Raw genomic sequence first — 21,178 nt, forward strand, 5'->3', positions numbered from 1 at the left:
TTTTGTCTATTTTTGTTGTCATTTTGTACGTTTATCTTTCATTTTGTGTGTTTTTTGGCATTTTGTGCATTTTGTTTTCTTGCATATTTTTCACTCATTTTGTATATTTTTCACTTTTTGTATGTTTTCTTGCCTGTTTGTGTGTTTTTGTTGTGATTTTATATATATATTTCTCATTTGTATGTTTTTTATGTAATTTTGTGCATTTGTGTCTTCAGTTTTTTTGCATTTTGGTGCATTTAACTTTCATTTTGTATGTTTTTGGAATTTTGTGCATTTGTGTAATGACTTTGTATACTTTTATGTCATTTTGTCTATTTCGCTCTGTCATTTTGTACATTTTTCTTTTGTTTTGTATGTTATTTTGTGCAGTTTTTGTGTATTTTTTTCTGTTTTTCACTTATTTTGTAATTTGTTTTTATCATTTTGTGCATTTTTGTTGTAATTTTGTCTATTTTCCACTGTCATTGTGTGCATTTTCATTATCATTTTGTTTATTTTTTGTCATTTTGTTTTTGTTTTGTATATCTTTCACTCATTTTGTATGTTTTATACGTCATGTTGTGCATCCAGTTGCCCATATCTGCTTTAGAGCAAAGCTGTTAATGGAATTAATCAAAGCTACGGATTCCAACCCACACGTCAAGCATGAATGAATGAGCCTGAACTAATGCTGCTGCTGCGTAACAAACACACACTGAAAGCTCACTGACAAACTACAGCTGCAGATACCACAGCACTACACTGTGTGAGATCACTGACCCTGCTCAGCAGCTCCTGTAACTGTTCCCTTTCACACCCGCGGCACTTATCAAGCTGCCTCCTCAGCTCATTGTACTCATTCCTCTGCTTTTCCAGGACCTTCCGCTCACTCCACACATTAGCCCTGCCCTAAAAACACACGCACAACACAAACACACACAACAGTGTCCACATTCAGACACACGTACCACACCAGGGACGACACGACTCACACACATGCACGAGCCCAGCGTGTTAGACAAGTAGAGCAGTGGTTCCCAACCTTGTATGGATCGTGACCCCAGTTTAAAATGAAGAATTGAAATACGTTTTTAGGACTATCGAAGTCAAAACGCCCTCACTTTGTTGTTCTTGTTGTGCACACTAATTAAAATCACTCCTCTGTTATCAGTGAACGGATCAGGCTGAAATGTGGTAGCTATAATCTATGGATGTGTACGCATCCATGCTGGGAGCCCGATTTTTGATTTGGGGCCCCAAAAGAAAAAGAAAAAACGAAAGTGGATTTCTCATTTGTTTGTGTGTCAAATATTACGACGGTTGGTGGTACCGAATCATTGGTATATACCAATATACGAATGGGGCCCATTACTCCGTACGTGTCACGGGGGGCGCTGGGGGGTCCCATTTTTCTAATGACTACTCCTCTGTTAGTTTCTGTTAGATCAGAATGCACTTTGGTATGAATATGATGAGCACCCGATGAAGGGTATAGAGCTGGTTCCTCCTGAATCCGAGGTTCGACTATTGGTCAGATCCTCCTCTCCAGCACCTTGGAGTAGACCTTACTGGGGAGGCTGAAGAGTGTGATCCCTCTATAGTTGGAGGACACCCTCCGATCCCCCTTCTTAAAGAGAGGGACCACCACCCTGGTCTGCCAATCCAGATGCATTGTCCCCAACTGCCACAAGATGTTGCAGAGACGTGTAACCAAGACAGTCCTACAACATCCAGAGACTTAAGGTACTCAGGATGAATGTCATCCACCAATGCCCCCAAGGAGCTTTCCAACCACCTTGGTGACTTCAGCCCGGGTGATGGGCGAGTCCGCCTCTGAGTCCCCAGCCTCTGCATCCTCATCGGAAAACGTGGCAGAGGGATTGAGGAAGAGGAGCTCGGAGTAGAGTCGCTGCTCCTTCACGTCGAAAGGAGCCAGCTGAGGTGGCTCGGGCATCTGTTTCGGATGCCTCCTGGTCACCTCCCTCGGGAGGTGTTTCAGGCATGTCCTATTGGGAAGAGGCCTCGTGGAAGGCCCAGGACACGCTGGAGGGACTATGTCTCTGAGCTGGCCTGGTGTCGCCTCGGGGTTCCCCCACCTCGAGGCTGGAGGAGGTGTGCGTGGATCGGGAGGTCTGGGTATCTCTGCTGAGAATGCTGCCTCCGCGACCCGGCCCAGGATAAAGCGGAAGAAAATGGATGGATGGATGGACAGTGCCCCCCCCCCCCCCTTTTTTTTTTCAGTAATTTCTAATAAAGCCGTTTTCTCATTTATTTGTGAGTCCAGTTTATGGTACTGAATCATTGACACTATGAGCAGATGTCTAGAACCTCTCTGAGACCTTTTTTTTCTTGGTGGAACCGAGTCATTTGACTGAATTCTCGAGAACGTGGTACGTGCTATTTGGCAAGGAGACGTTCCGCGGGCCCGGCCGTAGTTCATCTGAACTTGTTTTTCTAGAATTCGTTTTAGATCATGTTTATGCTCAGATATTCACGTAGACTTTACTTTAGCTCCTGCATTAGCTTCACTTTAGCTTCCACGTTAACTTTGCTTTAGCTCCTGCATTAGCTTCACTTTAGCTTCCACGTTAGCTTCACTCTAGCTCCTGCATAAGTTTCACTTTAGCTTCCACGTTAGCTTCACTCTAGCTCCTGCATAAGTTTCACTTTAGCTTCCACGTTAGCTTCGCATTAGCTCCTGCGTAAGTTTCACTTTAGCTTCCATGTTAGCTTCACTTTAGCTTCCACGTTAGCTTTGCTTTAGCTCCCATGTTAGCTTCACTTTAGCGTCCACGTTAGCTTTGCTTTAGCTCCCGCGTTAGCTTCACTTTAGCTTCCACATTTGCTTCACTCTAGCTCCTGCGTAAGTTTCACTTTAGCTTCCATGTTAGCTTCCACGTGAGTTTCACTTTAGCTTCCACGTTAGCTTCACTTTAACTTTCACTTTAGCCTCACTTTAGCTCCTATGTTAGCTTCACTTTAGCTCCCACGTTAGCTTCATTTTAACTTTCACGTTAGCTTCACTTTAGCCTCACTTTAGCTTCCACGTTAGCTTCAATTTAGCTTCAAACATTAGCTTCACTATAGCTTCGAACATTAGCTTCAGTATAGCTCCCACGTTAGCTCTCACGTTATCTTCACTTTAGCTTCCATGTTAGCATCACTTTAGCTTCTATGTTAGCTTCACTATAGCGTCCACGTTAGCTTTCACGTTACTGACATAAAAAAAAAATCTAAAATCTATTTTCACTTTTCAGAAATTTCAGGCGACCCCATTTAAACTTCAGGTGACCCCACATGGGGTCTCAACCCCAAGGTTGAAAAACACAGAGTTAGAGCGTTATTAGCATTCACGTCACTTTATATCATCAGTGTTTGAGTTTTTTAGAGTCAATTAAGCTTTGAAGTCTTGACGTGAGAAGAAGAATCTGATGTGTTTTTGTTGTTGTTTATAATAATTGTTTTCACTTTCAGAAAAGTTACGTCTGGTTTTTGGAAGAAGTGGCTAAAAAAGGAAGAAAGGAAGGAAGCAGGATTTGTGTATGTGAAGCCTTTTAACGTGCAGCTTGTGTGCAGAGGATGAATGGAGGTTATTTTATGGGTTGGTAGCCCACCTTGGCCTTCTCTTTCTGGGTGGTCTGATCCAGCTGTGTGAGGAGCAGCTGTAGCTGAGAGATGATGTGGTTTTCCTCCTCCAGCTGCTCCTGCTCAGCCCGACTCTCTGCCTGCAGTAATGCTTGTTCCATCTCCACCTGCACACACACACACACACACGCACACACGGACACACACACACGCGCACACACACACACACGGACACACACACACGCACACACACATGGACACACACACGCGCACACACACACACACACACGGACACACACACGCACACACACACACACACGGACACACACACACGCACACACACACACACACACACACGGCGAAGTAGAAGTAGAGTTGGGATCAGTTGCTAACTGTAAATACGTGATTGGTAATTAATTTCAATAATGATGGAGTTTTTCATGTATTTTAAAAAAATTTGTTGTTGTAATTTAATTGTCTATTTTTTGCTGTCATTTTGTTGTCATTTTTAGATATTTTATACTAAATGTGTAAGTTTTTTACATAATTGTATTGTAATCATTTTGTATATTTTTGTCCGTTTTTTGTCTTTTTTTTGTCATTTTGTACTTTTTTCAGTTCAGATGATTGACAGTAATTATAATTGACATGGAAATTATATAAAAACTGTTATTCATAATTTAATTAAACACAAAACTGGATAACCATGTTACAGTTATATAGTTTACACATTAACAATTATTAAAATAGTTTCACATCAACTTTTCCAACTGTTTGTTAGTTTTCTCATTTTACCATTTTAAAATATAAATCGAGGTGTATACTGATGGAAAAAAGGCTCAGACGACCACGCTAAAAATTTTAAAAACATTATTTTAATTGATTAGGAAGCCCAACAAGATAACAAAGAGATGAGAAACAAATTAGATGATATACTGTATAATATTATTAGTGTATTTTACAGCTGAGAGAGATGCTAACACAAGAGGAAGGATAAGTTTGTATGTTTTCTTTGTCATTTTGTTTATTTTTTGCTGTCATTTTTTGCATGTCATTTTTTATATTTTTCTCTCATTTGATGGATTTTCGTTTTAATTCTGTCTATTTTCACTGTTATTTAGTATGTTTATTTGTTATTTTGTGTGTTTTTGTTGTCACCTCCTGTTTGGTCTCTTGTAGCTGCTGCTCCAGGTCACTGACTCTGTGCTTTAAGTCATCAACTCGCACCATGATCTGGTTTCTGTCGTCCTCGGCGTACGCCTGCTTGTGCACGGTTAACAGCTCCTCACACTGCACGCAAACATCAAAGCTATCACACACACACACACACACACACACACACACACACACACACTATTGTGCTAATTACCTCTTGGTGTGTGCTCTCCGTGCTGCTTGACTCCTCCCTCTGGGTGTCATCGTCATGCTGTCCCGTTGCCCTCAGCGTTTCCCGTAGAAAAGTCCCGCCTCCCGAGTCAGAACCCGTCCCTGAGTCGCCTCCCTCCATCCAGCGGTTTGTCAGCGTCTCCGTGGCGCCGTCCTCCAAGTTGTACTCAGCGCACAGACTCAGGATGCTCTCCAGTCTCTGTCGCTCCTGTGCACGAGACGAGTGTGAGGGTTTAGATCAGACATGAGGTCCGGGGGCCACACGCAGACAACAAAAATCTACAAAATAACTCCAAAAACAGAGAAAATGTTCTCTTTATAACGCACAAAAATACTCCAAGACTTCATTTTTAAAAATGATTACAGAAAAAATGTTCAAAATGTAAAAAAAAAAACATAAATTTACAAAAACACTACATCCACAGACCAAAAACACACTAAAAATACCTAAAATAACTCCAAGACTACAACAATTCAAAAGATTACAAAAAATTTACAAAATGACAAAAAACCTGCATAAATACATATAAATATTAAAAAAGAGAACAAAAATCCACACAATTATTCCAGAAACACAGAAAATGTACTCTAAAATTACTCCAAAATGACCAAAACTCAAAAAATACGGAAATATATTTTAAAAAACAACCAAAATCCACAGAATTACTCCTAAAACAGGGTTAAGGTTAACAATATTCAAAAGGACAACAAAGATTCTCAAAATGACTCCAAAAAACAAACACAATTATGGAAAAAATACACAAAAGGACAACAAAAATACAGAAAAAATACAAAGACAACAAAAATGTAGAAAATGAAAACAAAAATACACAAGATGAACTCTATAAAACAACTACACAAAATTACTCCCACAAAATATACAAAAATAACAGAACAAAATACAAAACAATAACTGGAATACGCATAAAAAAAAGACTCCAAAATTAATGAAAATACACAAAACGACTCCAACACAAATGACAGAACACACAAAAGGAGAAATAAAATAGACAAACCACCTCCAAAAATATCAAAAAACACAAAAAACTATTTTGAAAATACACAAAATGACTCAAAAAAACTTAAATAATTACAAAAAAATTTACCCAAACACATAAAATGAGGTAAAATATACAAAACGACTACAAATACCCACACAAACCCTTTGTTCTTTGCTGTACTAATGCTCAGATTGCTCATTATTCTAATGCTAACATGAATGTTGATAATAATTAATAATGTGCTATAGATATAACTGACGTGTCCTTGGGTGACTTTGTTCCAGCTGTTCCTGAGCCAACGCTGTAACCAGAGAACATGTGAACACACGTACTGTACGTGTGCTGTAACACATGTTACATACTCAGATAAAATAAGTCATTGCATTTTACAGAGGTATATTTTTAGTTTTTTGCATGAATTCTTTTATTTTGTCTATACCAGAGGTTCCCAACATTTTTCGGGTCGTGACCCCATTTTCATCAGAATCTCTGTTTACTGGAGCTGAGAAGATGACTCAACACGACACTGTTAGTAACGTCCTGAAATAGAGTGTGTGTGTGTGTGTGTGTGTAGAAAACAGTGTGAGAGGTTGCATCAACTGTCAGGACCAGAGCCTCGATCCCACGACAGCTGAAGAGCGGGAGGGTGGGGACACGTTTAAAGATGTCAAAGATACCACAACCCTTCAGAGTCACTATAACCCCTCAGAGTCACTATAACCCCTCAGAGTCACTATAACCCCTCAGAGTCAGTATAACCCCTCAGAGTCACTATAACCCCTCAGAGTCACTATAACCCCTCAGAGTCACTATAACCCCTCAGAGTCACTATAACCCCTCAGAGTCACTATAACCCCTCAGAGTCACTATAACCCCTCAGAATCACTATAACCCCTCAGAGTCAGTATAACCCCTCAGAGTTACTATAACCCCTCAGAGTCACTATAACCCCTCAGAATCACTATAACCCCTCAGAGTCAGTATAACCCCTCAGAGTTACTATAACCCCTCAGAGTCACTATAACCCCTCAGAGTCAGTATAACCCCTCAGAGTCACTATAACCCCTCAGAGTCACTATAACCCCTCAGAGTCAGTATAACCCCTCAGAGTTACTATAACCCCTCAGAGTCAGTATAACCCCTCAGAGTCAGTATAACCCCTCAGAGTTACTATAACCCCTCAGAGTCACTATAACCCCTCAGAGTCAGTATAACCCCTCAGAGTCACTATAACCCCTCTAATGGTTGAACGCTGCTATTATAAGTGAATTTTGCTATTGGCTGAAACGTATTACGGTGTCTATCGTGCATCACGAACTTTCACTGTTGGCCCCGCCCCTCCTATAAAAGCTGAGAGGAGGGAGGAGGGTTTCCTCCAATCACAGTTGATTGACAGTTTTAATGAGATGCTCTGTGCGTTACCATGGTAATGTTTTTGACTCTGTTTCTATAAAGAGCAGATTCTGATCTAATCAGAGGGTTCATCAGGCTATGTGTGTATTTACAGACACTGTGTGTGTTTCCCCGTCTGTCTGTCTGTGTGTGTGTGTGCGTGAACATGCATGTATTTCTCGCTGCTGTGTGTGTGTGTGTGTGTGTGTGTGTTTATGTTTGTGAGTTGTGTAATGTGTGTAGTAGTTGAGCAGGCAGGGGTCTGTTACTGCAGCACTGACCGGCTTCCTGAGTGGGCGTGTCTTACTTTGATTTCCCCCCTAGTGACGGCCTTTATTCATGCTAATGTCATAATAATGTCAGCGTTTATGTATCAAACTTTACAGTGTTACCAGTGTTTCTTACACTACCTTAGTGAGCGCTGGTGGTGGTCACAATTATGTAGTAATTTATTTTATCGCAATAATAAAACATGCATTACTGTCATGAACAGATTGAGCTACGTACAGTGTTGACCTTTGACAGCGTGTGCAGAAAAGGTAAACAAACAAACAGGAAGTGCTGACTCACCAGTTTCTCCATCTCCTGCTCACGCAGCCGTTCCTCTCTCTGCCATCGATGGTACTCCAGCAGCTCGTCCTCGTTGTCGCTGATCTCTGAGATGCTGTTCTTGCGTTCCCGTACGTGTGCGTGCGCTCTGATTGGCTGTTGCTCCTTCTTCTTCCTGTGGCTGTGAGGGCTGACACACGGAGACAGGGTGACACTTCCTGTTCCCAGCCTCATTGTCCTGCTCTCTGACTCCTTCTCCACTCCAGGAGCTCTGAGTGAGTCTGGAGGCTTCCTCTGGGTGTGGGGGCTGTCAGGGAACGCTCTGTGTGACCCCACACGGCGAGACATGTGGGGGCTACGAGGAGGACGCTCCCTCAGAGGAGCGGGGGACTCTGATTGGTCTGAGGTCCTGAGTCTTTGAGGGACATCATGCTGCTCTCTCATGGGGCTGTGGGATCTTCTCTGGAGAGAGGAGGAGCCTCCTGGTCGGGGGCTGGGTGGAGCCGACGGTGGCCCTGACTTCCTGGTGGGGGGCGTGACCTCTGACCTCACATGTCTGACACACTTTGGGCTCTCCTGGGTTCTCTGACCGAACGTCACAGACGAGGAGACGCGTGGGTGAGGAATGGGAGCTTTGCTCATGTTCTCTGAGCAACTTCTCTTATTTAGAGAATCCGTTGCACGAGGAGGCGGAACAGGAAGTGATGATGATGATGATGATGATGATGAAGCCTTCAGCAGCAGAGAATCCTGCAGGTTTTCGGTCACGTGATTGATTTGGGTGAAGGCGTGGCACTCGTGGTTCCCATTGAGGACGTTTCCATTAGAGTCTACACACACACACACACACACACACACACACACACACACACACACACACATTCCTGCTCAGTAAAGGAAGAGAGCAGTTGTAAAAGCACAGGTAAACAAACACAACGTGTCATCTTTGTCCAGCTGTCACACACTGAGGTTGTTCACTCACAAACTTAGACACACAGAATTCAAGAAAAATACAAAACTGAACGGCAATAATAATAATAATAATAATAATAATAATAATAATAATAGGAGAGCAAAAAAGTATGAAATTACAAAATTTACCCTAAAAACACCAAAAATGACTGCAAGACAACAAAAGTTCACAAAAATACATACAAATATTTAAAAAGACAACAAAAACACACAAAATTATTCCAAAAACTCAAAAAATAAATCCTAAAAACCCCTAAAATTACTCCAAGACTACAGAAATTCACACAAATACATAATAATACACAAAAGAACAACAAAATTATTCAAAAGGACAACAGAAATATGCAACATTGCGCCAAAAACACAAAAAATGTACACTAAAAACTTCTAAAATGACTCCAAGACTACAAAAGTTCACAAAAATACATAAAAATATTTAAAAAGGCAACAAAAATCCACAATAGTAGTCCAAAAATCAAACAACATTACAGGTAAAATAGAAGAAATAACAACTCAAACACATAAAATGAGGTAAAAACAGCACTTATTATTCTATTACGCTGTAACCTGAGTAATTAAACCTGTATGAGTTGGTAATCTTAAGTAAACAACAGGTAAACAAACACAATGTTAGTGACCTTTGTCCTGTTGTCCAGCTGTCACACACTGAGGCTGTTTGCTACACAAACATCAACACTAAGTGTGTGTGCGTGTTTACATTGGGACGTAAATGTTAACGTAGCTAAATATATACTGTAAATATGATGAAATCATGGCATTGTGAGGAAAGTGTGTGTGATTGTTGTCCACAGTGAGCGGGTGTGGACGTTAGCGAGAAGGTCAGGAAAGAATAGAGTCCAAATATCACCGTGAGTCAACACAGAGCAGACTTTACAAAACGGAAAAAATGAGCAAATGTGTGAAAAAAAAAGAGCAGAGCAGACTAGTTCAGTGCAACCGCCAAAATAAAAGGTCAAAAACACACAAAATCAAAACAAACACACGCTAAAGGATTCCACAAACACTCAAAACAAAAGAAATATACACATAATTACAACAAAGACGTACTAACTGACAGAAAAACTACACAAAAGAACCAAAAAAAATCAGTATATACACTCAAAATGACTCAAAAACACAACAAAAATATACACACAATTACCACAAAAACTTAATAAATGAGAAAAAACCACACACAATACACAAGAATACATTAAAAAACTAAAAACACACAAAATTACAGAAAAAACACAAAATGACTCCAAAAAATATAATAAATTACAGAAAAACACACAATGATAATATAAAGACAATGGTTTAAAAAGTTAGAAATAAATGACACAAATACACAAAATAACTCCAAAAAACGTATTTCCTGTGTTAATGATCTGATTATTAATATTCTGTTATTGTTATCATTCTAATGATGACATGAATGTTGATCATGTGACCCTCAGATCAGATACAATCACGTGTTTGTGGCCATGCTGTGATAATAGATAATACTATAAAACAATGAGGTCACACACTGAAGGAAAGTAGAACACAAATATAGGACACATGAGTAATTAGTAATAATGAGTAAATCTATTCCTGCTTCTCGTCAAGGACGTCGTACAAAATATTACATCATTTAGTGCAATTATTAATGACGGAGAGGAAAATATTCAACTTATTATGTAAAAGTAAAAACAAATGAGGATCAAATTTTTATCAACTTATTTTCAGATTAGAAATTTAAAGAAATAAACTTGTTTTGAAGTAATTAGCAAATCAAATTATTGTGAAATAAAATTCCTTTCAAAATAAAACACAAGTTGTATTTGTTTTTTCATACTACAATACTAAAAGTTTATATTTAAACGTTGCTAAAGATCACTATATGCAATAGACACAAAATGACTGAAAAAACACATATGACTTAAAAAAAATACTACATTACAGAAAAACACAAAATGATAATAGAAAGATACAATGATTAAAAAAAGACAACAAAAATACACGAAACATAACAGTCAAAATAACTCCAGAAAACACACACTTTACAACTGGAAAAAAAACACACAAAATGACTTACAAAACATACTAAATTACAGAAAAACACAAAATTATGATACAAATACATAAGACTTTTTTAAAAATTACAACAAAAATACGCTAAATTATTTCAAAAAACAATACTGGTGTGTGTGTGTGTGTGTGTGTGTGTCTCCGTCCTGGTCCATTCCTACAGTATTCCCAGTATTCCCAGCCTCTAAAGCATTTCTCCAGCTCAGAATAGCAGCTGAGGAAACAGACCAACCTCAGCTGTCACGTTGTGTTCAGCCTTATTTCTGGATCACATGCAGCGATTGTTCAAACTATCTGTGGTCTTACCAGACAGAGCGTTAGTAGCTCCAGGAAGCATGTTCCTCATCCTCTGGGCCTCGGCCGGGTGGTTGAAACGGAAAAACGCAGAGTGACCGAAGCACAGCATGCACCCTGTGAGGAGAACACAAGCACACAGTTATATCTGATCATTAGCTACATATGCTATCATTAGCATTAAGGTGGTAGAACACAGACATGAACATTGAACAGTCATGTGGAGACAGGACCATCTATAGGGGGAATAAAGGGGAGAGATTTTTGGGGTCCATTCATAAAGTCAGTAAAATAATGGTCTATTGTTCTATGAATCTACATTTATTTATTCATCTGAATAATATCCACTGTTATCCAGGAACATTTATTATTATTATTATTATTGTCATCTTAAAGATGGAAATCCTGGTTTTAATCAGAAATAAAATGGGTTCAAAGTGACCAAATAAGGTGGTGAAATGGAAAGTTGTAAATTAGAGTGTGGCAAAAACGGACAGAAAAAGTGGTAAAAATGGTTGAAAGTGTCACTATTAGCATAAAAGTAAGATCAATTAGTTTAAACTGGCAAATAATGGTCATGACAAATGGTGAATGTGGTTAAATTGGCAAAAATAATCATGAAATATGGTGAAAGAGGTTAAAAGTGACAATAATGAGTCAACATATGTGTTGAGGGTTTATATAAGTGCTGAAAATGCCTTGAAATTGGAAAAAAAATGTCCAAAAAAAGACATTCAAATTTGATGGAGAAGTGTCAGAAATGGGAGTAATGTAGCAAAAATACATTAAAAGCAGCAAAAATATGAAAAGAAAAAGTGATGAAAACAGGTTAAAATATTGAGAGTTTAGTGTCGTTGCAGAAAAAGGATAAAAATGAGCAAAAATAGGCTCAAATTCAGACGTCAACAATAACATAAATATATAAAATGACAAACGAAAATGGATAAAATGATAGAAAACGATACAACGACAACAAAAATTGCTTCAAAAACACAACACAACATGACAATAAAATGCATAAAATTCTTCCCAAAACACAGAAGACTATACAATAAAAATATACAAATTGACTATAAAATCCTTTAAGTAATTTTTGATGTTATAAGAGACAAACAAACAAATCAATAAAAATGATTTTTAATCATTACATTTTGAGCAATTTCATCATAAATAAACTCACTGTGATTCAGTTCAACTCCTCATCCTTGTTGTGTTTAAAATATGACACATAATCCAACCTTTGCTTTTCACATAATCCAGAAGAATTTGGATGTTTTATGTAGTTGTGTAGAATGTGAACAGGACCAGTGTTCCCAGTGTTCCCAGTCCTGCTGAGTGAGTGAATGAAACAGGAAAACAGCTCCGAGCTTTTTCTCCTCCTCAAATGTCAGGTTGGCTGCTTGGATCTCACATGAGGGCGGGGCTGTTATGGATATTTTTATGGCATTTACGTACGTTACTGGGAAGCCAGACGGCGTTAAGCCTGGGACAGGCCACGCCCCCCCACCCTTTGACAGTGACATCATCACAGTGAGTAACCATTGATTTAATATAATCAGCTGCTTGATCTATTGCAGACATGGACACGGGGTCATTAGCGTCCCCCCAAAGTACACACAACACAACATGAGAGAAACAAATATGAAACGACAAAAACACAGAAAAAAAACAACTGTAAAAACACAGAAAACAACTAAAAACACTCTAAATGATTCCAAATGAGAAAAAAAAATGATGGCACAGAAACGCTAAATAACTGAAAAAGAAAAAGAATTCAAAAACATAAAACAACACAAGCACACGAAACATAAAATACACAAAATGACAAAAAATTGTGTCTTTTTCTAAGTATACAAAAGCCCACAAAACAACTAAAAAACACAGAAAATGACTTAAAACAAACACAAAACAACAAGAATCAAACATAAAATTGGAGAAAAAATATACAGTGACTGGAAAAAGACAAACATAACAAAACAAAAAACAACAAAAGAAATTCCAAATACACAAAATGACAAGAAAAATATACAAACTGGCAACAAAAACACACACAATTACAAAAAAGTGTATAAAAAAATGACTCCAAAAACACGCAAAAAGACTCAAAACAAACACAATATAACAAGAATCAAACACAAAATGGGAGAAAAATATACATTCACACCAAAAAAACAAAAAACTAAACTAAAAACAACAAAAGAAATCCCAAAAACATAAAACTAGCGTACAAAATCACCCAAAAATGTTTAAATTACAGCAAAAAAGTGGAAAATGGCTCCATAAATACACTTAATGAAAATTATTTCAAAAACAAAGAACACAACAAAGAAAACTCTAAATGACCCCAAAAATTCACAAAAAGAGAGAAAAATATACAATATTACCCCAAAAACACAGAAAATGGGAGAATACACAAAAATGACAACAAAAGAACAAAAATGACAGCGAAAACATGAGTCATCGTATTAAATAATTCAGTTGTATTTATCTCAGTCCCTCCAAATACACAAAATCAATGAAAGTCCAGAATATTTGCAGTGATTAGATCACATGATGGCAGACATTTTTCATCTGTATTAAAAGTGTTAAAAGAACTAAAAAAATCTTTAAATTTTCCTCAAATTATTGCACAAAATGTCCCCAAAGTGAATCAAAATTGAACACAATATGAAGGAAATTGACGTGAAGCTCCTGCAGGGACTGATCGTGATTGGACAGGGTGTGAGGGGGGCGGAGTCAGGATTAATGAGACACACCTGTGAGGTGACAGGAGGACATAATCAGTCTAGTGTGAGAGCAGTAGAGTTTAACGCCTACATATGGATCAATAATAAGGAGGACGTTATGATATAAAATATAGGTCATAATCAATTCCACTCCTGGATTGGACCAGTTTGGCTCCGCCTCCTGCTCATTGAAAGCTAAGTTTTCTCCTGTGTCATGGTTTCCTCTGCATCATACACACTGTTAACTTTAGAATGAACACTTTAATAAACGGACAGACGAGAGTTTCTACTTATTATCAACAATGATGATGTCATTGTTTAGTTTTAAAGTACATTTGTTCATTTGGAGTATTTTTATAGTAATAATGTCTTTTTGTTCTGTGTTTTTATGAATGTTTATAGTCGTCTTGTGTATTTTTTGAGGTAATATTTTCAAAGGCATTAGTTGTTTGAGTTTTGTTGAATTGGTTCCTCAATGACTTCACTGGGTTTCATTGTGATTATAGAAATAAATGTAAAAAAAAGGGGCGTGTCCATACATTGTGACCTACTGACAGCTCAGAATATTGTTTATTTATAAAATCATCAAATACTATATCCATATATTTTTAAAGTGAACATGTGGAAGTGCAAACTATGGCTAATTAATGCTGAAATCATTCAAATCTGCAGCCGACTTGAGATCAACGACTCCATGTTTGGCCCCAGAACTAAAATGAGTTTATATTAGAGCATGCGTTGCATTTGCATGCGTTGCGTTAGCATGCGTTGTGTTAGCATGTTGCTACGTCACCTTGGCTGAGGCGCTGAGCTCTGCTGATGGACAGACCGTCCACGCTGCACTGGTTCCCACACGGGTGCAGAGTGATGTTCCCCCCCTGGTTATCGATGTAGCAGTGCTGGGGGGCCACCCCGGGCCCCTGCAGTGAGATATCAGCCCCGTCGCTGCCCAGCGTGGTTCTCCCTGTTATTGAAACACATTCCCAGCATCAGACGATGAAAGGATGTGTATTCATGGATCTGCTATTCTCAGGGCTCAGGTTCAAAGAGAAACATGTGAATCAACAGCTGTTAGCATAGCCTAGCCTAGCCTAGCCTGGACCAGAACCAGCTATTCATTAGACCCCTCACTGGGAGACTGGGACGAGGAACATAAGAACATTTTTAGAACAATTTGAGCCCATTTTTGCGTATTTTTATCATTTTTCTTCAACTACATCAAACTCATCATATTTAAACATGTTTTCATCACTTTTTCTTGCCATATTTTTGCTCCTTTTAATGCATTTTTGCTACATTCTCCCATTTCTGACACTTCATCACATTTCAATGCCTTTTCTGCACATTTTTTCCACTTTCAAGACATGTTCAGCACTTTTCCACCTAATGTCGCACATGTTGACTCATTATTGTCACTTTTAACCTCTTTTCACCATATTTCATGCTGCTTTTTTAACGTCATGCCCATTATTTACCACTTTAAACCAAACTTTTTGTTTTTGTCCAATTTCGGTGGTTTTCATTTCACCACCTTTTCCACTATTTTTGGTCAAACTTGTTTGATTTGTGATTAAAACAAGAATGTTGAGTGATGATTTTTGTTTGTGTTTCACTCCAATATGGGACACGTACCTCCACTTTAACACAACAGGAAACTGACTCACTCGATGTTTAATGTAATATTTGTTGGTAAGTGAGTGTTTTGACAGTTAAAGTACGTGTGTAGACGTACAGTTGATGATGATTAGCTGTATTTGTTTTACAACATTGTACATTTCTAGAGGGATGATTCATCTATAGTTCAATAAAAATGTTATGAACAAGATAAAGTTTTAATTTGAATATGAATGTCCAACAATATCATCCTCAGGAATAAAACCATTGGTATTTTAAAGCGAAGGGACGAGATCTCACAATATTAAAACCTGTGGTGGGACTTGATATAATTAATTAATCTAAATTAATCGCATTAAAATATTTGTCACAAGAAGCAATGTTTTCAATTTAAATAGATTTTTGGTATACGATAAATGAACTTAAATGTTTCTTGTGTTGTGGTCTGTGCATCAGTATTATGGGTCCACCAGGAACTAGAGCAATAACAAAGGTTCCACGCTGTTTGGAGTGCAAAAAAAACCATTAAGGGATTAACTACATTTTGGGTTTTTTAGTGTGAAACATCACGAGATGTATCGGTTTTTTCTTCAGATTCTGACATGCTGACTCCCTCTACCCTCAGTAGTTGTTGGTCTTCAGAGGCGTGTTTCTGCCCCGCTGAGGTCAGCAAAGGACGTGTGCGTAGACATTAAAACGTCTGAAACTGGATTTTTCTACTTTTATCCGTATTTTCTTACGTCTGCGTTAACTCCTCCTACCTCGTTTGCCCGATTTGACAAATAAGCTATCAAAAAAATTCGGAACGTTCCTGAGATTTATGCTATTGCTTTTACAATTTGTAACTTTTAAACTTTTTGACTAATTACATTTTTTTTCTTTTCCATTATTTCTGTTGGAAATGTCAAGCCATTCTTCAACCTTTTCAACCTCTTTGCTAGTTTTCAGCTAATGCTAGGTTAGTGATAATGCTAGGTTAATACCAATGCTAGGCTAATGCTAATGTTAGGTCAGTGCAACTGCTTGATTAAAGTTATTGTTAAGCTAATGCTGGGTTAATACCAATGCTAGGTTAATACCAATGTTAGATTAGTGCCACTGCTAGGTTAATGATATCGTTAGGCTAATGCTAGGTTATTGCTAATGCTATGTTAGTGTTAATGCTAGGTTAATACCAATGTTAGGCTAATGCTAGGTTAGTGCTAATGCTATGTTAGTGCTATTGCTAGGTTAATACCAATGTTAGGCTAATGCTAATATTAGGTTAATATGAACACTAGGTTAATGTTAATGTATGGCTAATGCTAATGTTATCGATGGGCTAATGTCAATACTAGGCTAATGCTAGGTTAATGTTAAGGCTAGGTTGGTGCTACTGCAAGGTTAATGTTATTGCTCAGCTAATGCTAAGGTTAGGTTGATGCTAATGCTAGGTTAGTGTTAATGCAGCAGCTCGGCTCATTTTAATGCTATTGATAGGTTATGTTAATGCTATGCTAATGCTAGCGCTAATCCTAACTATTGCTAATGTTAATGCTAAAGCTAGCTAATGTTAATTCTAATGGTAATGCTAGCTATTGCTAATACTGATTCTAATACAAATGAATGCTAATGCTTGCTAATGCTAATGCAGTGCGACACGGGCGAGCACCTGCATCCTCACTTATTGTCTTCAGGAAATGCAAATATTCTAGTTGTTCTTTGTAAACATCAAAGTTTGCTGTCGACCAATCTTGGTTCGACTCTTTAAATATATTTTAGTGCCTTAGTTTACTTTTTTTTGTTTATATGTACCAACCAATCTAAAAAAACACTTTCTAATCCACACACACACACACACACACACACACACTAACCTTCTGGCAGTGGCAGCAGTGTGATGGCTGTGCTCAGACGTCCACTTCCTAAACTGACCAGATGAGGGCGCTCTGCTTGTACTTTCAGAGACTTTCCAGTTTCTATGAGGTCCAGAGGAGTGCTCTGTTCAACACACAGTGTGGGACACATTTTACACTCAAACGTTTCCTACACAGAAGCAAAAACTTAAAGGCAATTTATGGAGAAACTGATAGAGATTAGAACCTTTTTAAAAACCATAAATCAAAAGGTTGTAAAAAACAAAAAAAGAAGAACAGCAACATACAGTATGTCTCGTTGTGTTGAGACAGAAAAACAAAGATAGTGATGAAGACATAACAGGAAAACGAGAAGAGTCAACATCAGGGAACATTTCCACCCACGTTAAACAGATTGGATCACGTTTTAGTCATTTTAGCTGAGATGAAGAAAGAGATCTAAACATAGATTTATTGTTGACTAACAACATGTTATTATAGATTTATAAAACTGGATCATTTCACTACTTAGAATAAAATAAAAATATTAAAACTCTCATCTCTCATCTTGAAATAACTCCAGGGTTAAGGAGGCCAAGGAAATGTCTGAAGATGGTCTGAGTGTTTGTAGATGGTCTGTAGATGATCTCAGTGTCTGTAGATGGTCTGTAGATGGTTTGTAGATGTCTGTAAGTGGTCTTTATATGTCTGTAGATGGTCTGTAGGTGTTTGATGATGGTCTGTAATGGTCTGAGTGTTTGTAGACAGACCATCTATAGAGTGTTTGTAGCTGGTCTGTAGCTCACCTGTAGCACCTGATGCGTCTGTCGCTCTATTCTGCTCCTGCTGGTTTGCTCCATGTCTGCAGATGTAGAACATTCCGTCTGCTCTGACACATTCAGGTCCTGAAACACATCAGGGCATCAGTGGGAGAACAAGGAGCAGCTGGTGCTGGTTCTACTCCAATGGGAACAGAGCTGTCCCAGTTAAACGCCCACGTGACCACAGCGTCATACTGGCTCATTGTGTCTGTACGACCCAAACGTCTACACAGCACACGTAGGAAAAAGGTGGTCCGCGGGCCACATCTGGCCCTCTAATGAAGTTTGTTTGGCCCCCATGGTGAACACACACAAACAACTCAAACACACAATGAAAATGAAAACTGTCAAAATGATAGAAAACTATACAAAACAAACAAACAAAAATATTTATACAGCTACATATATATAGAAACTGTATATTGACCCTAAAAACTCAATATAATATGACAACAAAATGCAATAAAATATGCAAATTAACTCAATCACACAATATGTCAAGAAAACAAATCACAAAATGAGTCAAAACAATAACAAACATACAAAACGTTATGAAAAAATAAACAAGAAGGAAAACTAGGAAAACTAAATTACTCCAAAAAACACAAAATTGCAGAAAAAAAATACAAAATGACAGAAAAAATACACAAAATTTTGTTTCCTGTGTTAATGCTCAGATTTGTCATCTACAAAACATTATATATTTATACAAAATTACGCTAAGAATACACAAAATTTGAGAAAATATAGAAAAGTAAAACATAAGTGAATAAAAAGACCCCAAAAGAACACACAAAATACATTTTTCAAAATGAGGACATGAATGTTGATCATGTGACCCTCTGATCAGATACAATCACACGTTTGTGATAAAAGTTGTTTGTCTAACGGGCCCTGAATGCAACGCACTATGTTGTGAATCACATAAACAGACTCCACAGGTGCTCGTCTCTTCTTCCTCTGTTGACTCATTGTGACTCACTCTGTCCACGTGTACACACACACACACACACACACACACGCTGCAGATCACATCCAGCTGTTTTCTCATCACTCACATCAGACCAACAAAAAAGAGAGAAACAAACAGCAGAAGAGCAGACGTTCCTTTAAAGAGACTAAATACTGAATCCATTGGACACACGTGGGTTATTTCATGTTTACCATCTTAGAACCAAACCTGCTGTTATCTCACATCTGTTTATCGTGTGTGTGTGTGTGTGGGGGGGGGGGGTGTTAGGAATGCACGCCATTGAAAATAACTTCTTTAGTTCACTGTAGCTGGCAAATCGTGACACTCTTTTCTCTTTTCAAGCACCAAAAATGCTGTTGCCGTGGAAACGGACAGTCAAAACACAACAAAACGTTTGCGTTTTCACTAGAAAACACAGGGGTGTCAAACACATTTTAGTTCAGGGGCCAAATACGGACCAGTTGGATCACTGGTGGGCCACAGGTTTGAGACGGGAAAACAAACAAGTTCAACATTAATGTGCCCTAATGTATAACTTCCTGTTATACATTAAACATAAAGTATGGAAGCATCAACAATATCTGAGCCATTGTTTCTAAAATGAGGGTACGTGTACCCCTAGAGGTACACAATGGCACTACAGGGAGAGAGAGAGAAAAATGAACAGTATTAAAAATATGGGGTTTTATGTTTATTTTTAGTTAAAAATGATAATCATACTAAATATTACCAGCAGCTCACAAAACAACAACAAAAACACACAAAATGAGAGAAAAATATACTGATTAATTAAAAGAACAGACAAACAACAACAAAATACACAAAATGACACCAAACACACACACACACACAAAAATACACAAGATCACTACAAAATACACACACATAACGTAGAAACATACAAAATGACATAAGAAACGACACCAAACACACACACACACTGAGATAGAATCATTTAAATAATAACAAAAACACACAACGAAATATTCAAAATGAGACAGAAAACAGATTAAAAACAATGATAGAAATGATGTTGATTAGAACATGAACTGAGTCAAACTCCATGGAAGGAGATTAACGTAAATTATAAAAACTATAGAAATAAATCTATTCAGGAGCCACTAAATACTGTTTCATTCACTTATTTACAAAATCTGATTATTTATAATATGTGTTATAGAGCCACTGATTTACACAATGATTGATCTTTGGTCTGAATCTGATCCTCTTATGTCTGCCTCCAACATTTTACTGTAAAAAAACATCTATAAATCATAATGATTGTTTAAAGAATCTCATTTTGTAAATAAGTGAATGAAGCAGTATTTAGTGTCTCCTGAATAGATTTTTCTATAGTTTTTATCCTTTATATTTTCAGTTCATGTTCTAATCAACATCATTTATATCATCATTTAGCATTTTTTGTATAATTTTGTGTATTTTGTTGTTGTTTGTTTGTTCTTTTCATTATTCAGTATATTTTTCTCTTATTTTTGTTTTGTGTGTTTCTCTGTCATTTTTGTGTATTTTTCTCTCATTTTGTGTCTGTTGTTGTTTTGTGTGTTGCTGATAATAGGAAGTATTTTTTGTGTCATTTTGTGTATTTATTATTCAGTATTTTTTTCCTCCTATTAGTTTTTTGCTCTTTTTTGTGAGTTGCTGGTAATATTTAGTGTGATTATTATTTTTAACTAAATATAATCATAATAAAACCCCATATTTTTAATCCTTTCATTTAATTTTCCTCTCTCTCTCTCTCTAGTACCCCCTGTAGTACCATCTCGTACCCCATTTGAGAAACACTGCTCTAAAGGGCCGAATTTGGCCCCCGGGCCTTGAGTTTCACACACGTGTAAAAGAGCTTTAATTTGCAGCTAAATATTCAACCATGTGTTTACATAAGCTGTATTTAGACTTAAAATGCATAGTTTTTAACTTTTATTGTGACATTTCATTTTGTCGTTGGTTCACCCTGTTG

The 21,178-nt window shown here is 37.6% G+C and overlaps 1 protein-coding gene across 11 annotated transcripts in view; it reads right to left on the minus strand.

Annotated features, from left to right (window-relative positions):
* Positions 1–21,178, minus strand: part of phldb1a (pleckstrin homology-like domain, family B, member 1a) — a 45,304-nt gene that overhangs the window by 23,334 nt on the left and 792 nt on the right. For 8 of the 11 annotated variants that reach the window (XM_028467306.1, XM_028467305.1, XM_028467310.1 and 5 more), the window contains exons 2-10: positions 18,213–18,311; positions 17,428–17,551; positions 14,751–14,921; positions 11,244–11,348; positions 7,917–8,725; positions 4,937–5,161; positions 4,726–4,857; positions 3,597–3,734; positions 763–891 (exon numbers count right to left, since the gene is read on the minus strand). In XM_028467306.1, the coding sequence (XP_028323107.1) occupies positions 763–891; positions 3,597–3,734; positions 4,726–4,857; positions 4,937–5,161; positions 7,917–8,725; positions 11,244–11,348; positions 14,751–14,921; positions 17,428–17,551; positions 18,213–18,311 (1,932 nt within the window). Of the gene's footprint in view, positions 1–762; positions 892–3,596; positions 3,735–4,725; positions 4,858–4,936; positions 5,162–7,916; positions 8,726–11,243; positions 11,349–12,411; positions 12,601–14,750; positions 14,922–17,427; positions 17,552–18,212; positions 18,312–21,178 lie in introns of those variants that run through there. The other 3 variants (XM_028467308.1, XM_028467309.1, XM_028467314.1) reach the window with 2 other exon arrangements.

The sequence above is a fragment of the Gouania willdenowi genome, chromosome 14, assembly GCF_900634775.1.
Source record: "Gouania willdenowi chromosome 14, fGouWil2.1, whole genome shotgun sequence".
Lineage (NCBI taxonomy): Eukaryota > Metazoa > Chordata > Actinopteri > Blenniiformes > Gobiesocidae > Gouania > Gouania willdenowi.